Source organism: Pangasianodon hypophthalmus, chromosome 2 (assembly GCF_027358585.1).
Source record: "Pangasianodon hypophthalmus isolate fPanHyp1 chromosome 2, fPanHyp1.pri, whole genome shotgun sequence".
NCBI classification, from domain to species: domain Eukaryota; kingdom Metazoa; phylum Chordata; class Actinopteri; order Siluriformes; family Pangasiidae; genus Pangasianodon; species Pangasianodon hypophthalmus.
Genome location: NC_069711.1, coordinates 13,244,352 through 13,265,260, shown reverse-complemented (window position 1 = coordinate 13,265,260; position 20,909 = coordinate 13,244,352). Strand labels below are relative to the sequence as shown.

At 38.1% G+C, this 20,909-nt stretch overlaps 1 protein-coding gene across 2 annotated transcripts in view; it reads right to left on the bottom strand.

Moving 5' to 3' along the window:
* Nucleotides 1-3,812: 3,812 nt before the first annotated feature.
* The window catches only part of tafa3a (TAFA chemokine like family member 3a), a 68,362-nt gene continuing 51,265 nt past the window's right edge, over nucleotides 3,813-20,909 (bottom strand). For both annotated transcript variants that reach the window (XM_026924017.3, XM_026924026.3), the window contains exons 3-5: nucleotides 13,550-13,699; nucleotides 9,931-10,055; nucleotides 3,813-6,878 (exon numbers count right to left, since the gene is read on the bottom strand). In XM_026924017.3, the coding sequence (XP_026779818.3) occupies nucleotides 6,867-6,878; nucleotides 9,931-10,055; nucleotides 13,550-13,699 (287 nt within the window). In that variant the 3' untranslated portion in view covers nucleotides 3,813-6,866. The remainder of the gene's footprint in view (nucleotides 6,879-9,930; nucleotides 10,056-13,549; nucleotides 13,700-20,909) is intronic.

Genomic DNA, 20,909 nt, shown 5'->3' with positions numbered 1-20,909 from the left:
TTAGGGTGTGATTACGGTAATGAATTCCAGCCAAGCAGATTTGGGGCAGAGAATCAGAGAAATCAGATAACATAAATACTTAATATTTTCTGTGTTTTTTTTTTTACCAGCTTATCTTCCTTCAGCAGTTGAGCTTAAATATAAACCAGGCCAGTGAGAATTGTTTGAAGTATAGTGATATGATTGTTCCTATTTGAAAAAAAAAATGTCAGACATGTTATAGCAGTAGATAACAGTGATTGTAACAAGAACATACAGAATTTGTCATAGAGAGATAGCACAAGCATATCAATTTTTGATAGTAATTGAAAAATTGTTTAAAGATACATCAAAAAGAATGGACCAGCTTCATCAAACGAGAGTGTGCAGAGCATGTAGTCATCAAATGAGAATAAGAAACATATTTGTTTCATCTCAATGTCCTTATCTTGCTTTGGTTGCTACATGAAGTGTGTCTCTTGAGGAAGCTTGATAATGAGAATAGTGAAGAACAACAGCATTCACCTTTCCTGCCAACTCATCAGCCTTGCTATCAGTGTACTGACCCACCTCGTGGAAACTTGCCTATTAGGCAAAACTGGCTCCCACTCGGATAAGCTATTTACCAGCAAAAAAATAAATAAATAATCACACACATCAAGAAACAGGGCAAAGGAGAAAGAAGAAACCATCAAAAAGTCATTCTCTCTCTCTCCCTCTCTCTCTCTTTCTACCTCTTTCTATCCCTCTCTTGCCCAGAGAACAGATAGGTATCAACTCATTCCGCCACAAGCTCCCATTAACCTGTTCACAGGTTGCAAAGAAAGAAATACATCCTTTTTTTCCATCTCTCTTTCTCTCCCTCACACTTTCCTTGTCATTCGCTTTCTCACTCTCCATCTGTCTCGGTAAGAATCACAAAAGATAATTTCCTTTTCAAATGACTGCAGCCCCCTCAGGTGACCCCTGGGCATTGAGGTAATTCAGAGCAGGAAGAGAGAATGAGACTTGCAGGAAGACTTCCACCGGCACTGCAGTCCAAACCCCACATAACGCTGCATTCATTATAGCAAAAAATAAGGCTGATAAGGAAGAATAGAGGCATCGCTGGCCACACGAAGAATAGGAGCATCTAAATAGAGCTGTGATGGGGTGTGTTTCCCATAAATGATATGTCTTCCAGTTATAAAAGCAAAAAACAACTATATATATATATATATATATATATATATATATATATATATATATATATATATATATATACATACATATATATATATATATATATATATATATATATATATATATATATATTTATACACACATACATACATATATAAGTAATATTTGTGGACAATCTGTTTCATAGTTTCTAAATGTATACGATAAGTCGCTGCAATTAGGTACAGAGCAGAGAGTCAGGGATGGACACTTCTGCAGTATCAATATTCCAAATATACTTCGGTGTGATAAGAAAATCCTACCATGGTTTACATTATAGTGAAGTAATTGCTGAAATGGTGACTTCTTCCCATCAAACAGCTGACAGCTAGAAAACATATGAAAAAGCAATGCACAAAATAACAATTTCCCATCCCACACTGGGGTATTATATCAAATTTAGAGATACCTGGATACAGAACAACGAGCACCAAACAATTAGATCAACATGCCTCCAAAGTTCTTCGGTCTGGCTTTTCTTCTTCCAGTTCATCTCAAATGTTTTCCAGATCCAACACTTTTCTTTATTACACTCTGTGCTGTTTTTATTATGGTGTGGGGAAAAAATCTAATTTGCTTCTGTTTGTTTGACAGTATTTCAAACTAATTCATGTTGTCAAGGTGCTGCCTGGACAAACCCAGCAGATGGTGTTTGTGGAAAATGGGCCCTCAGCTCCTTGCCCACAAACTGTTTAAAGTCCCCTACAGCTGGCAGAACACTGTGCTTTTGAATTTTATCCTTGCTTGGTTTCTTATATTCCTCACACCTCCACCATATGACCCCAGTATGATTAAACTAGCTGTATAGTTTAAGTAAAAGTATACGAAGCTGCCATATGCTGCATTTAACACTAAAGAGCTAATAACATTTGCATTATGACAGCAGTATATTGTCTTTTGGACAGCCTAGTGTGATCCAGCCTTTTAGATTTACAGTTGTGTCATAGCAAACAGTCTGTACATTTGTCCAACTTGAACACAGTTTGAGTGCCATATATCCTATTAAGACAAATTACAATCTACTTATGAACATGTTTATTAATAAATCCTAATGATTTCATTTCCTATTTTGTCACTGAAGATTGTTTAGTATTAATTCTATTTAAATGAAACTTGGTTGTTATGGTGAAACGTGTGGAAGTTAAATATGAAAGTTGTTCAGAGATCGGGCTCCACTTACCTTAGAGGTCTCTGGAGCAATCAGAAAAACAGAGAGATTGTGTATGGTCTACATGACCTTGCTCTCCAACCATAGAGAGGTGTATATTGTCTACAGAGAGACAGAGAACGTGGTCCAAGCATGATGAGGTTACACGTCAGTGTGATCGCTGAAGCTTCAATTAAATATCCTTTTCTCAAGTTTTGTGCCTGCTTGCTTTGCGTTCCTGACTTAGAGATATATTAGAAAAAAAAATCTTTCATTTGGACTTGGACATGATTTGGAGATAAGATGCCTGTCCTCCCTCCTATGCTATTGGAGAGTATCTGCCTTAGTCCATTACAGAAAGATTAAATCAAAAGGAACGGAGCTTTATGCATTGACCAAGCAGGATATATCTTATATGAGACTTCATAAAAAGGGAGTGTTTAATATTAATGAAATTTTGCCTACATGAAGACAAATCACTGAACGTTTGTGGTTGGGGGTTATGGAGAACACAGAGGTTAATTCTGCTATCCGGATCTAGATTTACATCATTGTTTGTAGATTAAAAAGGTCTTTCATGGGAATGAACTATTTGTGTTTGCCCTCTCCTCAGAGGAGACGCTGAATGTCCCGCTGTCTGATTAATCTTAATGAATTATGCAAATAGGCTTTATCTCCAATGATTTCTGAATGTTTCTGTATTGTTTTATTAATGCATTTTTGAATTGCTTCATACAAAGTACTCTCTCTCTCTCCCCCCCCCTTCTGCAGGGTGCATTACTGTGTTTTGTTATTCAGGTCCTTTCTTTTATTTAAAACCTCCAGTGGTCTCTGGCGAATTGCACACGCGAATAAGAAATTAGTCATTTAATGTAATTTAATGACTTTTATCCAAACAAGACTGCAGTGTAGATTGCTAACGGTAACCACTCTTCTCCATTCCTCACTGCAAACACCCCACCCCCCCAACCCCCATCCCCCGACTCCCCCAACCCAACCCCCACCCCCGACTCCCCAGAGCCTGATCTTTGGAGCATGTGTCCTTAATTTCTACTTAATTTCTACTAATTAATTGTATTCATTATCAGGACTACCCTATGGTGAGAGAACAGTTTCAATTACAGGAGTAAAATTGACATAACAAAACATAAAAGGCTCTGACTAATGACCTGTTAACAGCACCTGTCTGTTGGAAGCCTCTAGAAGCTTGGCAGTGGAAAGTACCTATTGACAGACAGTGAGCTCCTCTACAGACAACATTTTGGAAATTTCATTGTACATGAGCATTAGCTATTGAGCATTCCTCCAGTGAATCATTAAAAGACTGATTAACAAACTATTTTGGCATAAGTGTATACAGTATGTTCTTTTTCTAATATTTCCATCAAAAAAAGGCAGCTAGATATAATTTCTCCTCTACATGAAAATGAAAAAAGCATATGGAAATATGAGGGTAATAGGATGATGATGGGAATGGAAATGCTTTAGACATGGGGAAGAGATAGATTAATTAGAAACATAAAAATACATCACTGTGCATGAATTATACAGTATTAGTTACATGATTTATATGATCGCCTCAATATGTAATTGGCTTATAAAATGGCAGCTTGTGCATTTGAATCAGGACATCCAAGGATTACAAAACATGTAGCATTTATTCTAATCATGCTAGGAGGAAAATGCCAGGAGATGATATGTGGACACGAGCCATAATGATACACACAGTTAGCATAACTTGGCTATTTAGAAGAAATGACCACTTTTAATAGAGATGTTTAATATAAGTGACAGATTACAATTCTCCTTTATTCTTTATTTTTACTACTAATTGATCATATTTGGCATCTTTGGCATTCCTGGTGTCTTTTTCTTATACAAAAAATGCGAAAGTGAAACTCTTATCTTTGTATCAAAATGGAAAGAAATATTCCATGTTGTGAACCTGATGAGGAAATAGCCTATAAGCATTATATACACAAATTATATTCAGTAGTTCCCTAAACCCCATGATTACGTGACACCTTGTGAATGAAAACAATCTATTTTGCAGGTCTCAGAAATGACAGAGAAGGTAAGATGCTACTTTATAAACATAGAATACACTGATCTCCCTTTAGATCTCTCCACTTTAAAACATCCCTCTCATATCATGAAGGACGAACAAGGGTCAGGAAAAACATATTGTAGTGAAACACACTTATTCTCAAATCCCATAACTGCACTTATGATAGAACATTCTGTCACCAACAACATGTGACGCAAAGACGCAAATGTAATTGTAATGAAAGATTTGGTCGTGTCTAGACAAAGTAAGATAGCAAACAAATCCCATTCAAAATCATACAAAATATAACTGGTCTCACCTGACATGCCTCATGAATAGCATTAAACCTGACATTTTCACCTCACACACACACCGAGAGAGAGAGAGAAGGGCATTGCTCCATATGTATTGTATTCTTATTTTAAATATCTGCATTGCCATTCATATTTGGGGGAAAGCAGTTTGGCCATGGTGGCAGGTAGAATACCAACACTGAGCAATAACAAACAGATTCCCAACCTGCGTGTGCTCGCTTCATCTCCAGTCCTAGCCTGGAGACCTGCAGACCCAATCCTCTTCACAGCTTCCTCACCGGACACCTGAGAATGCACTGCATGCAGATTAGGATTCCTGGAATGATAATGCGCGAGCTTTCACGCATACCCATGAGTTCTGTGAAGTTAGTGTACGCTGTGTCCACCCTTGTCAAAGATAGATTAAGACTCAAAGACATCCAGCATGGAAAGGAATGGTTAATCCCTGTCCCCAAAGCACTGTCGCGTCTCTCCCCTGTCACTGTAGCCTCCCTGAGACCACTCATACACTCTCCACAGTTGGAGTTTTATTAGCTTTGGTAATCTTATTGATGTCTTTACTATGCATTCAGGATTTGCAGGCATAAGAAATTAACTTTTTTGGCTGCTACAAATGATCTGTGGTGAAAAGTGTCATCAGCAAATGAAGTAGAGATGTGTGAGAGTGCCATAAGGAAAGTCAAGACCCTTGCAACCCTTAGAATTCTGCTATGAATACAAATGGAAACTGAGTCATCTGATGCTCCTACACACACAAATCCTAACACACATATCCACACACAAGCAAACAATTAAATAAATTGCATATACTCCTTGCTAATCACACATCCTTTTAATGATAGGGTTGTGCATAGTCTGTGATTTAGGGTAACACTTTAGCACATTAGTACCTGAAAATGATGTTTATGGCATGTTGAGGGGTATCACTTGTGTCACTTGCTCCTCTCAGCAAATGACATGTTGACTTACCTCCAAGTGCTTCTCCTCATTCCACCGTTGGTAATTCTAATGGTAAATTAGCCAGGCAGAAGTACTGCCTAATGGTATTATGCTAATAGCCTTACCTCTGTCTTCCACAATTTAGTCTGAAGTGCTCTGTGATAGCTGCATAAGCACTTTGCGAATCATAGACTGACAAAGTAGTGTCTGCATAGAGCATATCTCAGAAAAGAATGTGTGCCAGTCTTACTTAGGATATTAACATAATTTTGTGATAATCTTGACAGTTAAATGACATTTATTACTGTATATGAAAAACAGTAGCATCAGCGCATGAGTTTATGAAAGTGGCTATGCATCTTAATACAGCATGGCATTGCAATACATTTAAAAAATAGTTGCTTTCACTGTTCTGAGAAATGCTGTGTTAGTGTTTGATGTGTCACCTTTTAAATTCTTTCAAATAGTGTGTGGAGGTTTCCCATAGAGATACTTTTATTTAAGATAATACTTACACTTTTTACTCAATAGCATTCACCGTTTTTTTTTTTTTTTAAACAAACAGCAAATCTGTGATTGCAAAGTTATATTCATTTTCAGTGGACTACTGCCAAACTCCAACCATCAGAGTTTAGACTTCCTATAATTTTTTAATACTTAATGTACTTCTTTCAATGGCACAAGTTCATTTCAAAACACAAGTGCTCTGGGTTTGTCCTTAAACGTAAACACCTCACGAAGATCAAAAATCTTCCTATAAAAGAAGAAAAAACGTTAGCATTAAGGGATGGAGAAGGGAGCACAGTCGGCTCTGGAACACACACTTCCGATAGTTAATGAACTTTTCAAGCCTGATGTGGTCTCAAAAAAAGAAAGAAAGAAAATGTCATTCATAGTTCTGCAGAATGTAATGGCATCTCTCGATTAATATCTTGTTTTATTGTCAATGTCAAGATCTTGGTGAAGACGAAATTTTACATGATGGAAGTTCTTGTCCAGTAGTTATAAAACATGGATGGAAGTTTGGATCGAAGAAGGCTGCCCAGAGAAAGCAAAGAACTTCTGTTTGAGAGTTTCCATTTAAAAGAGTATCAGTATTCCAGTGAAATCCAAATACATAATTTCCACTGTCCTCAAGCAGTCTTCAAATCCTGGTTCCTGCATTTCCATAATATGATCTAAGAACAAGATGATAAGTCCCAGATATCCTTATCCCAGACTACCGTGTGACCTGAAAAAGAAAACTTATGTTAATATATGAACTAAAACAACCACCAATGCATACAACTTTCAGACTTTAAAGGCAGATTTTTGATTAGGGACTAATATAAAAGCCAACAAATTGCCAAATATGATATTTCAGTATAATAGTATATGAATGTAATATGTGTAACATGGAAATGTGAAATAGTTACACTATTACAGTTATGATATACCAATATAGATGATGTCAAAAAAAAATTCCAGATGCAGGTATTTTTTTTAAATACGCTACAATAACTTTAGGGTAGCTTACATTTTGAAGGATAAATGTATCAGATGAAAAGCAGAAGAATTGTGCGTTGTGGGGAAAATATGTAGCATTAAGATTATTTACTGTAAAATAAAAGAAAATGCAATTCATCTTGGAATCTTTAGCTGCAAAAACATTACCTTCAAAGTATTTTGAGTTGATATTGGTTACATACGACTAAAATATATTATTTTTGTTGTTCTGTTTACTCCAGATGTGTTTTGGCTCAATCACCTACAACTCTTCACCTTATCGAAGATTTAACAGAAGCTATCTCAGCTGACTTGCTGTTATACTTTGAATTACTGCTAGCTAGCTAAAAAAAAAAAAAAAAAAATACGCAGTTTTTTGTAATTGAAAAAATAAGTACAACCTGGTACAAGTTTTGTCATTTTAAAATCAACGAGCACATGTACAGTATTGAATTTTGCTGTAGTCAACATAAATGTACCATATTAATTAAAAATTTGTATTTTAGAAATAAAAAATATAGCAGTCTATTGAAAATTTATAAATTGTTTATTTTACCATAAATTGTTTACAGTAAATTAGTTTCGTTGTAGTTTCTTATTGTTAGTGTAAAAAATTGCAAAATCTTAACAGTTCATATGGATCAACTCATATGAAAATTTACAAAAATGTTAAAGCTTGGGGTAGAATATGGGTTTAGAGCTCCCAGCATTTTATTTATATCTAAATTTGTAATCTAATTTGTTTACTCTTGTTCATTAGAATTCATGCAATTTTATCAGCCTGAGCTCAGTCTGCAAAAGGGACATCTGTTATAGACTTGATGTCCTTCTCGCCTGAGCTCTCCTCATTATCTAAGCCATAACTGCACCTGTTAAAGCTTCTTTCCTACAAATGAGGTGTTAGCACTGTGGTTAACTCATGCTCACACCCCTCCCTGCAACAGCACCTATCAGGCTCATTAACTTCGGCAGCTCTTCCAACTCAGCAGCCATGGCCCAAAATACCGTTCTGGAGCATGCTGGGATGGGAGGTGAGAGCTCTGCCGGGCCTGAGAGCCGTTAGCGTGCCGGTCTGGTCTTGCTCCTGCTCAGTGACACACACACATACACACTGGCAGGGTGGAGGGCACAGCTAGCTGAGGTTAGGTTATGTCTCTGTATCAGAGGATGAGACTGTGCTACTTGGCTGTGCAGGGAATCCCAGTGTAATCTACACCTTCAAATCAGAGACAGCAGGGAGCTAGAGGGTGCGCTGACGAGCCGGGAGGTGTTTAGGTCACTTCCTTCTTGTGTGTTCCCCAGTGCATCGCAAGTTCACGCATGTAGACTTCTGCTACATTGTGCTGATGCTGGCTAGATTGCACAGTGTAATTGGTCCTGCCTGAAATTCCAGCTGGACTAGTTGTGCAAACTAGTGTGTGTGTGTATATATATATATATATATATATATATATATATATATATATATATATATATATATATTATATGATTTTATAGCATTCATTACATTTTGTCCTCAGCTTGCTGGAAACCGAGCTCCTTTTAAACTTAACTAATTTTCTTAGTGCACTGAAATAATGTCAAGCGGTTTACAGCATATGGCGAATGATTTACAGATTGGTTTCATACTTTGTTAGTTAAATCATTGACAATAACAATAACCTCTCTAGTCAATACCCTCTAGTAAAATTCTCATAGCTCTATTGCAGTATGCACCTCAGGTCGAATTGTCTGACATGGAGCAAATCTGTTTATCAGTGGCCTTGCAGTTACAAAGCTTACGGTGTTTTATGATGGAGGTAAAACAAAACCATAACAGAACAAGGTCAACCGATGGTTTACAATCATTACTACGGCCCAGAAGATGGAGCCAAAAAACCAACCAATCAGGAGCTCCAATCATGTCACCATGGTGACACATCTGGGATTCCACACTCTTGCTGTATTCTAGACATGTGTGAGGGCGGTGGCCTGGAGAGCTAAAAAAATCAAAAGCAGCCAGGTTTGAGAGGAGCAGGCAGCACCTCAGAGGCATGCCTGCCACTGACGTGACTGTGAGTGTTCTAGCATGCATTATTTAAGGCAGCTAAAGTGAAAAAGGGCTGCCTCACGTAAGCCCCCTCTGTCCTATGAATAATTTAGAAACTGGCTGAAGAAGGTGTTTGGTTAGTCAAACACTTCAGGCTAACGGATGGCTACGAGCCCAGTGTGTCAGCGTTAAGATGCGCACACAAACACACACAGGCATATACCTGAAAACTCACAAATTACGCACACGGGCTCACACATGGTGTGCAGAAATCCTGACTGTAGAAATATTTACCCAGAAAGGTTGTGTCAAAAGCCTTTTTTTTTTTTTAGTTGCAGTACGCATTTTAAGTTCACTTTCTTTCACTTTAGAAGCATATAGGTCAAATAGCAATGTGACGTATTCACAGTGGGGGTCTGCATAGAAGGCAGGGGTTATAAACAGTCATTTGAAGCTAATCCTCAGATCCTGAAATAGAGGCTTTATCTTCTTTAGATGCAATGGAGTAAATGATTGTAGGAAAGTAATACATGTTACACAAGACTGTTATTCATGAAAATTACAAAACAGCTTTTGAGAATATCCTTTGTATGTATAAGCTTAGCATGATTTCAGTCTCCAATCATAGATAAGCAGCACATAAATTATTAATACTTTATAGTGATGATACATGCCTAAGTTGTTAGTGTAGCAAAATGACTGATTGTCAGACACACTGCCGGTGTTATGAGTCATAAAGGAAAGAAGTTTCGGCAGAGCCTTGTCTCACCCTGGTCGTCTTGACTTTGTTCCCGGTGCTGCAGCTCCAACCTTTAAGATCTGGCAACACCTTACATTCCTCACCCTCCATACATGGCTGCATCTGGCACCACCACTTCTGTGCTACTATAGAAGCTATGGAGACAGATATAGAGAGAGAAATGAAGAGAGTATCTTTCTCTCTGGCTCACTCAATCCTAATAGCTGTAGAAACTGCAGGTGCATTTAAGAGAGAAAAAGTAAAACACTCACTCAAACACACACATACAACAGTCACCCCATATCCAATATTTCCAAGGATAAAGCCCTACTGAACCCCTATAAAATTTTACCCACAAAAAAATAAAACTCTTTCCTGTTATTTTTCTATCCCTCTTTTTTCGCTCTTCCTCTCTCTTTCTCTCTGCATCAGAGGAAATCAGACTGAGAATGTTTCAACATTTGCTGATGCTTGGAATCCATCACTGGTTTGCTGCTGGTCTCAAGGAACAAGGCAAAGGTTGGAATGTCAACATGTGTCAAAATGTAGTGAACCATGGGAGAAATGATAACAACAGTAAAGGCTAGGGGGGTGGAAGCCAAATACATGGCTAAGGCCAAGACACCAAACAAGGAGTGCAGAAATATTAGACAATAGTTCAATGGTCTGTATATATATATATATATATATGTATGTATATATATATATATATATATATATATATATATATATATATATATATTTTTTTTTTTTTTTTTTACATAGTCCCTCCATTTTCACAGGTTCAAAAGTAATTGGACAAACTAACATAATCATGCATGTTAGGATTATTTTTAATACATGGAAGCAAATCCTTTGCAGTCGATGACTGCCTGAAGTCTGGAAACCAGGGACATCACCAAATGCTGAGTTTCCACCCTTGAGATGCTTTACCAGGCCTTTACTGCAGCTGCCTTCAGCTGCTTGTTTGTGGGTCTTTCTGCCTTCAGTTTTGTCTTCATTAAGTGAAAAGCATGCTCAGTCATTCAGGTGACTGACTAACTCAACCTGAGTCAGTCATTCAGGTGACTGACTCAGGTTGAGTCAGTCAGGTGACTGACTAATCAGCTCTTGGGTTGCTTTCACAGTATGTTTTGGGTCATTACCATCTGTACTGTAAAGCACTGTCCTATTAGTTTTGCAGTATATGACCGAATCTGAGCAGAAAGTATAGCTCTATACACTTCAGAATTCATCTTGCTTCTTCTATCAGCAGTCATCAACAAACAGCAGTGACCCCGTTCCATTATCAGCCATACATGCCCATGCCATAAAGCTTCCTCCACATGTTTGACAGATGATGTGGTATGCTTTGGATCATGAGCCCTTCCTTTCCTTCTCCATACTCTTCTCTTCCCATCATTCTGGTACGAGTTAATCTTGCATCAGAACTGGTCAGGCTTTTTTTAGAGGTTTTTTTAGCAAAGACTAATCTGGCCTTTCTCTTCCTGAGCATTACCAGTGGTTTGCATCTTGAGGTAAACCATCTGTATTTACATTCATGAAGGCGTGGCTACATGTTGTGATAGGGTTCTTCTTCACCAAGGAAAGAATTCAGCATTGTTTTCAGATTCACATTATTCATCAGTTGTCTTCCATGGCCTTTCAGGCCTTTAGGGCGCCAGTGCATTCCTTCTTTTTAAAAATGTACCACATTGTTGATTTGGCCACTACTATAGTTTCTGTTGCTATCTCTCTGGTAGGTCTCTCTTATTTTTTCAGTCTAATGATGGCCTCCTTCACTTGCATCTACACCTCTTTGGACTGCATATTGAGAGTTCCCATGAAAGGCTACCAAATGCAAATTCAACACTTGGAATCAACTCCAGACCTTTCATCTCTTTAATTTGTCATGAAATAGTGAGGAAACAGGCCACATCTGGCCATGAAACTGCTTAACAGTCAATTGTCCAATTGCCTGTGAAAATCGAGGGACTCTGTAAAAAATGGCTGTAATTCCTAAACGGTTCATGCAATATTTTTGTTAAACCCCTTGAATTAAAGCTGAAAGTCTTGATTGCTTCATTTCAAATCCGCTGTGGTGGTGTACAGAGGCAAAATTACAAAAATTGCGACACTATCCAAATACTTATGGACCCGACTCTATATACACTCCTGGGCAAAAAAATGAGCCAAGCCCCAAATGACAAAATCTTAAGCTTTTAATGGTCTTAACAACAAATCATTGGTCAGAAAATTAGCCAGAATTAAACAAATGCACTCCCGAGACCTCCTGTGCCATTTGCTCATTTACTTTTGCTGTTTGGGGAAAAACTAGCAACAGGGAAATTCCCTTATATAGTCTTCTTGTAAAGGTTAAATCATGATAATGATTAAAATGTTTGATGTAAAATTCAAATTAACACATCACTGGGTGTAAAAAATTTTCCAAAAATATCTTCTGGGATGTTTTTTTTTTCTTAAAAGATTACTCATTATTTGGTTATCTGCCAGACCTGATGCAGCCCATCAAGGGCCTGATAACAAGCTTATAAATGGAACCAGGATTGATAGAGCAGGGAGAGATCCACAATTTTTTTAATTCTTGTTAATTTCCTGACCAGTGATTTGCTGTTAAGACCATTAAAAGCTTAATATTCTGCCATTGCAAGACAAATCACAGGTTTATATCTGTTTATTAGGTTCAAAGCACAGATTCATTCTAATATGCTATTGTTTCTACAGTAACAACTCATTCACAGTGACTTGTATGGCAGATGCTTCACATAATCTAAGACTAGCAGTAATTGGATTTAAAATGTAATTTAATAAAGAAAAACATAATGGTTAATATGGTGAAGTGTTCTGTAATGAGATGTTTATTTAACATTTATAGAAGGAGTCTCATGTGTCAGAGCTTTGTAACAGTCAGTTATCTGTCACAAGTGAGTCTTCAGTCTTCCGCTGCTGTGGAATCATTTACACATGGCATAAATGTATATCCTACCAAAATTTACTAGCGTTTATTTGGTTCTACTACTGTACTAGGGCACCTTAGGAAAAAGCGTCTCAGAGCTCTGAAGGAGGTAGGAGGGCAGAGGGCAGCCAGAATGTGCCGGTATATTACAGAGCAGAAAAGAAGATCAGGATCGATTGACCCGTCCAGAGAGAGAGCCTGTCGACATGTTATTAGACAAGCAGGCTCTGCCGCGCTCCAGTGTGCAGGAGGATGATGGTGTCATGCTGAAATGGCTCTCGACTCTGGAGTGACAGGTGAGAAAGATGAGATGGCAATAGAGATGTGTGGCTCTAGTTTGATGGGCAGAAACAGTTTGGGGCACGTTTTATCGATTACATGACTTTAAACACAGACAATTCCATTTTAACCACTGACTCAACAGAAGTGTTTACATCAGTCAGCAATTTGCATATAATGTATTTGTCTCTGTGTGTGGGACGAAATGACACTTCAGACAAAAACATTACACTCTATTTACATGAAAATATTTGCTCTAATATGATGGTAGGTATGTTGTGAATATAAAAGAACATCTTTTTTGACAGGAGTAAAGAAAAAATAGGGTAGAGACTATCAATATTCATCCCATGTCCTCAGAAAACAGTAATATCTCATGAAAAGCCAAGGCAAGAAGAGAAAAACAAATCCTACCGTCCACACAGGAGGGGGCTGCTCTGGTGGTGCCGGCGACTTGTCCGGGAAAGCAGGAGCATTTGACAGTTTGAGAACGCTCTTCGATTTTGTTCTTGTTACAACAACGGTGCGCTGCTATGACCTCACAGGTTCCTGCCTTGACATGTACTGCCGAAACAAAACAAGGACACAAAGCCATTAAACCTGGACAGCTGTTTAAACCTTGACTCCTGCAGGCATTAGAGTCTGCAATTTTATGTCTGCTTTCACCTCTGGTTCTAGGCAGCAAGAAAAAGTAATATTGCAATGGCAAATGGCTCATTTAATTAACACAAAAGCAAACAAATGGAAGGATGTCACCACTGAAAACTGGTTTATTGGAAGACTTTCATGTGCATTTGGTTATAGTTATGGATAGGATGTATGGTTCATATTTACCATATATATTTGGAAATTAGAGGATGTTTAGGTTTTCCAAAGAGGTGGTGAAGCATGTATGCAAACATGAAAAACACTCACACTTTACTCATTCACATCTTGTGGGCCAGCTCTGGTAGTAAAGAAAAAAAAACACTTTCTCAAAGTTTTAGTGTTCTTTTCAAATCAGCCTTAATTACATTGGTAAAGATTTTCAATTTACAACTTGAGCTGAAAATTGATTGAAAAAGGGGCCTCCATCTTCCCATTAGAGGGCCAATCTGAAAATCTCATCAACAACATTAAAAACATTTTGTCTCCAATCAATAAGAAGCCATGCGGACACACAAAAGGGCCTATCATGCAGAGGGCCAATCGCTTGCTGGAGAAAGAAAACAGATTTGTTGGTGTGGGCTTGTATGGGTGAAGGTCTGAGCTATTTTTTGTGTGATTATCTCCCCGCCCAAGGCACACGTAGGGTGAGACTTAATTTGGAAAGTTTGAACATTCACAGACTGAATATTCTAAGTTTGCTTGGGGTGATGAATATTGGGGGAACAGGGGGGCAGGTTCCTTTTGTCCTATTGAGATGAATTGATGAACCCTCAAATAACAATTGTCTGTATACCAGATTAGAAAAATTATCAGTGGCTGTTAAAAATAATAAAATGGTTTCATTCCCATTCAAAGAGTAGGTCTGAGTTACCTTGGGAGATGTCTCACTGGAATAAATGGCTATGCACCTCTAAACAGGTGTGCTGGTTCTGACATGGGTTTGGCTTTTGCTAAAAGAGGGGGAAAAGAGAGCTCTTCCTATCAAATCCTAGCCACTGGCCCTGCGTGTTGGGATAAGAGCAGAAAGAGCAGCATACAAACCCAGCATGAACATTTCTCTCAAAAGAGCAATGAGAATCTATGCTTGATGACACCATCCCAGTGCTTCATGACCTTTGCTAAGAGGGTGTTCTGTCTTCGCCCTGACATTTGTGTAAAAGTTCTATGCCATGCAGCACCTACGATCAATAGATTTCATTTAAAGCACTTAAGCTGGCCAACAAATAGCAAGTCAGGGAGCATGCGTTAGGCATGACAGAAGCAAAGCGCTAGGAGCTAACAGTAATATAGACTGGCATTGGGCTCCAGACCTCCAGGGCAGTGCTTCTCAGACACAATACTTAGCTCTTCATTCACATCCATTGATCCTTGTTTGATAAATGATTTATCATTACTGGAGGCTATTTGGAGGCTTAAAAGCTGGCAGGCAATATCACACTCAAAAATATTTGTCAGGAGAGCAAGAGCAGCTCTAACTGATTGACACAGTTTTAGCTGTTTGTTTATAATGGCTTACATGGTCAGAATTCATAACCAATAATGATATATAGTATATCAAGCACTGAACAAGGCATCGAAACTGAGCAGTCAGAGGGAAGGCCTTTAACTTCATAGAACCCCTGTGAGGTGCTATGGATCAGGAGTCATTGTGAATCCCTGCCTGCTAGTTTCCAGGAAGTTAATCCGGATCTTTCACAAATAATAATAAAAATAATTTTGTAACTGCATATTTAGATGCTCATTGATGGAGTAACAGTTAGCATCGTTGGCTACTGACGTGATTGCGCTAGCAGTTATTACTAGATTCATGATACTCTACTGTTTTCTGTTATTTTCTGATGGGTTCTGAGTAGACATTCATTGAAAATTCCTTATACTCCAATTTTCACAAATGAATATTGCAATCCATCTTTACACCTGAGAAAAATGTATTATATAATAAAGACTGCAACATAGTTTCCCCCTGCATAATCTCTAATCCGGCACAAACCATAGCAGGAAATGTCCTATCTGTAAAGCTTGAAAAAAGTACATTCAACATAGCCAACTGGTTTTAATTAGCTGACTTAAAACAAACAAACAACACAGGACACAAAAAAAGCAATATGAGAATCTGGTGGAACGTCTATCTGTTAAGACATAGACTGCGAGACCTTAAAATAGATATATTCTTAATCATTTTTACAATAAAGATTCATTTCCAGCATCAACAGTTAACTGTTTACCCAGTTTCAGATTCAACACACTGCCAAATAGGCTGCATAAGACTTAACTACATTCATGTACACTCACTGAGCACTTTATTAGGAACATTTCCCTAATACTGGGAAGGGTCTCCCTTTGCTCTCAAAACAGCCTCAATTCAAGATGTTGGAAACATGCCTTTGAGATTTCATGCTGTGAATCTCCCGTTCAACCACATCCCAAAGGTGTTCTACTGGATTCAGATCCAGTGATTGCGAAGGCCACTGAAGAACACTGAAATCATTGGCATGTTCATGAAACCAGTTTGAGACGATTTTACTTTGTGACGTGGTGCATTATCATGCTGGAAGCAGCCATTAAAGATGGGTAAACTGTGTCTATGAACCACAATTGGCTGATTAGATAATTGTATGAATGACTAAGTGTACAGGTGTTCCTAATAAAGTGCTCAGTGAGTGTACGTAGAGGAAATTAAAATATTCAAAACAATTTCAATACTTACTAAAATGGAGCAAATAATACAATGCAGAAATACTTAGGTAAACAACAGTGGCAATATAACCTCACAGCTTTCTATTTGAGATTCCTGTGCAGTGCATATAAAAGTTGTCTGGGTATTTTTATAACCACCCAAGATATATATTTTGTCCAACAATTGCAAACATACAGATACTCAGCAGTATCATAAAATACTTCTGACATTTGTCAGAGGAAGTCATCAACCCTGTCTCTCCACACAGATTCCCATGAATGTGATTTGATGGGTAAAGCATCTAACACTGAGCTGTGTGACATTACAAGGGTAAAGGCTACTTAACCATAAAACTGAGAATATATTGCAGCTGACTGTATGATGCAAAAAAGAAGATCATACAGGCTTTTTTCCCTTTTCAAGTTTCTTTTGTGGCCTGTCAGTTGGCTATTTGGAGCTTTGAGTGGTTGCTTATGCCTAAACAGTTGGTGCACATATAGTACAAATAGTGAATAAAGGGGAATAAAATCTAAAACCACCCCCTGTGCTCATATCAAATTTCCATAACACAGCCACTTTTGCCTTTGAGCACAGCAGGAGAAGGACCACAGGCTTTGTGTTGCCAAAAGTGCTGTGGAGAGTGTTGTGTTTGCCCAGTCTCGTATTAGGCAAAATGGAAGAAGAACACATAAAAGCTCAGAATGACACACTGCAACTTCTTATTAAGACTAAAATCTTTCAAAACAGCAATTATAGTGCCAAGCTAATCAAAAATGGTTTACTTTTAATATTGGGTTTATAAAGCATATGACTTATGGCATTGGATTTGAATAGGAAAACTGGAGTGAAAACAAATATTTGAGTTCTTGGTTGTCACTAGACCTTAAGCATTTTAAATAAATTAAAAAGAAATAATCCAGGTCAGTTGGTGAAGAAACAGTAGGTGCAGTTGTAGATGTAGGTGAAGCTAAAACTGAACTCACTCATCCAGTGATGAGAGCAGTAAGATCATGCCAGGATGCCAAGAACGAACATGTAGAGGCCAGTGGAGAAAGTTTCAGTCTTTTTACAAGGTAAGTTGGAGCTGGCAGACCACATCAGACCACATCAGCTAGAGCTGGCAGACCACATCAGCCTCAGCTGCTCAGTGAAGCAAGAATGCGCTCTTTCACTCTCTCTTGTCTTCCTGTAGTGTGTTGTTCAAAACCCAATATGTACTAGGTAAGCGTGCTCTCGGCTGCAATAAAGACTCAGGCACTGTGCGTTCCCCTCATCAATATGCAAGGCTCAATAAAAGAGGACGGTTCATATTGATTTTGTCTTCAGCAAGTAAAGTAACATCATAAAGTATTCATAGACACTGTGTTGACTATATCAGACAAGCACAGTGCATGTTATGTTTTCCAAAGAAATGGCACAGCTGTGCAGTGGCATTTGTTTGGCACTGTTGACTGTGATCATGTTTTGTAAATCTAATTACAGTATGCCTTACATTTAGACATAACAACCATAGCTGGCACATACTGTTAAACTATTTAGTTAGTATAAGCTACAAATGTTAACCTATGACATAAGCTCAAATATGGTAACCTGTAGCAAATGTGCTTCTTATTACTTTCAATATAAGCCCATTAATCATTGATTTTTTTGTGCACAGTGAAATATGTGAGGAACGCATGGGCAGTAGAGATGTGCTCAAGCTCAATTAAACGTCTGACCACATTAAATGAAACTTCTCACAGCTACCTTGGTGGAAGTGAGAGCACATGCTCTGAGGAAATCAGTGATCAAACTCACTTTCCCTCCATCTGTCCTAACACTTATTAAACAGTGTGACGGCAGTGAACAAGAAAAAAACGCTTTTCATTTTCTCCATTTTTTCCTAGTAAAGTGTGTGAGTGAGAAGAGCAGAGTGGCAACCCATTAACCACAGGCATTGGCGTGGCAATTTACAGCAAGTCACTTATGAAATTGTTATGAAGCGATGAAGGAGTTGGCCATCTGTGGTACACGGAGTAGGGAGATCAAACAGACGTGCTCTTTGCAGCTCCAGTTACACAATTAGAGCGAAGGGGATGGGGAAGAGGAGGAAAAGCAGTCATTGAGCCTGGCTCTAAAAAAAAAATCCAGATGAATAGATGTCACATCAAATGCTCTTTAGTGGGCTGTGTCTTTGTCTTCTATCCCACTAAGGCACAGAGGCTCAGGCTGGAATCCTTTGTCAGTGAGATATAGGGGTTTAGGTTCCACCAACTCAACAGTCTGTGGTTAGGCAGCGCTAATGTGGAGCCTAGTCAGCGCTTCCAAATCAGACCTGCATCCAAGCAGAGTTCCAAACTGGTCAGGAAATTAGCAAGAATTAAACAAATCTCTCCCTGCTCTATCAATCCTGGTTCCATTTATCAGCTTGTTATCAGGCCCTTGATGGGCTGCATCAGGTGTGGCACATAACCAAATAATGAGTAATCTTTTAAGAAAAAAAAAATATCAAAGATATTTTTGGAAAATCTTGTACACCCAGACAGGTGTTAGTTTGAATTTTACATCAAACATTTTAATAATTATCATGATTTAACCTTTGTGTACAAGAAGACTATATAAGGGAATTTCCCTGTTTCTAGTTTTTCCCAAAACAGTTCACTGCAGCAAAAGTAAATGAGCAAATGGTGGCACAGGAGCTCTCGGGAGTGCGTTTGTTTAATTCTTGCTAATTTTCTGAGCAATGATTTGTTAAGACCATTGCAAGCTTAATATTTTGCCATTTTGGGCTTGGCCCATTTTTTTTTGCCCAGCAGTGTACTCTAAAAAAAACCCCACTACAATCAACACAACAGGAAGGCACACAAAAGAAACGAGCATGAATAAATGATAGAGGAACACGTTTGAAGGCAGGATTTCTATGGCAGGCGTGACACATGCTGTCAGCTTCTTGTTGCTTCGACACTTTGGAGGTTGAGGCTGGGTAGGCTGGGTGTTAAAAGTAAATTAGCAGAGATAAAGATGAAAAGAAGAAGCAAAACACACAAGGGCTGAAATATTACAGCATACCACTCAGGGTACCAGTGAACTCCTGGACCATTCATTTCCACATTGCACTTTTAGAGGCTACTTTTGATCAATGGCCCTTCCTTGAGGAATCGCACACCCATCTCAGTCAATGGTCTTTGAATGTTATTACAGTTCACTTCCAGGAAAAAAGAGCAGCACCCTGAAACTAATGGAGAGCACACAAGTATTTGATCACTGCCCAGCTAACATGCCTTGCAATTTGTGAGAGGAAGTGAAGCTGAAGAGAATCACTCCAGGCTTCAGCTAAAACAACACCATCTGATCTGGAAAAGCCTCATTTAACATAGCATGACATTTCAATTCCATGCTACCAACATGCAATATTTTTTACCTGCTTTTCTGAGTACATAACTAACAGATTAAACAATGTATTAATGGAAAAAAACATATTTGTGAAATAACTGTAAATCTATGAAAAGTAATAACAATAATGAAAATTATATTACTAATTATTAATTAATATTAATGATAAACCCTGGTTAAATGTTTATGTTTCTAATCTGGATTTGAAAACCTATAGAGATTGTCTTAAGTTTAGGGCCAAAGTTTAGGGCCAACATAATAAAAAAAGGGCCAATAAAAAGTTATTTGAGTTTGAATGATCCTGCAGAATAACAGTACGCCTGCCTCAACTGAGTCAAGTCTTTGAGATAGGCTGAACTGCTTCAAGAGATCAGCAAGAACTAGCTGAACCTTATTTAAAGACATGCAGGGGTAGCTAGTAACATGTCACGTTGGTCCAATCTATAAATTATGAAAGCATATACTGGTTTATCAGCATCATATAGGGTTAGCATATGTCTTATCGCTACTAATAACAATCAGCTTTAGCAGTGTTACTTATATGGAAACCAAATGATAGACCAGAATCAGGGGCAACACAAAGGACCTTAAAGATTTTTAATTTCTTTTAATTTCACAGAATATCCATGAAGCTCTATGCTGAAATCAGCAACCGTATTCATCGTTTCAAACTTTGTGTCTGTCACTGATTTTACTGATGAATCTGACCAAACTGCTAATATAATTGTGTGTTGAAAGCCAATACTGGTTTTATAAGTTGTTCAAGTGGCTCCATATCAAGTGAGACCAGCAGGGGCTAGATTATAGTGACTATGATTTTAGTTTCAAATTGTGGGCCTGAAACAGAAAGTTATTGCACCATATTGTACTCTTATTGGCTCAGAAAAATCTCCACTGACCCTAAAATAGTCAGTCAGTCAAGTATGATCTTAATTAGACAAGAACTTATCCATCTAAAGTGACCATGCTATCGAGTTTGCCTGTTAAATTAACATGATCAGTAGTGTCAGAATTAATGTCCAACAGTAAGGCAAGTAGGTCATTGCTTACTCTAGCCATGCTTTATGGTGCTTCTGA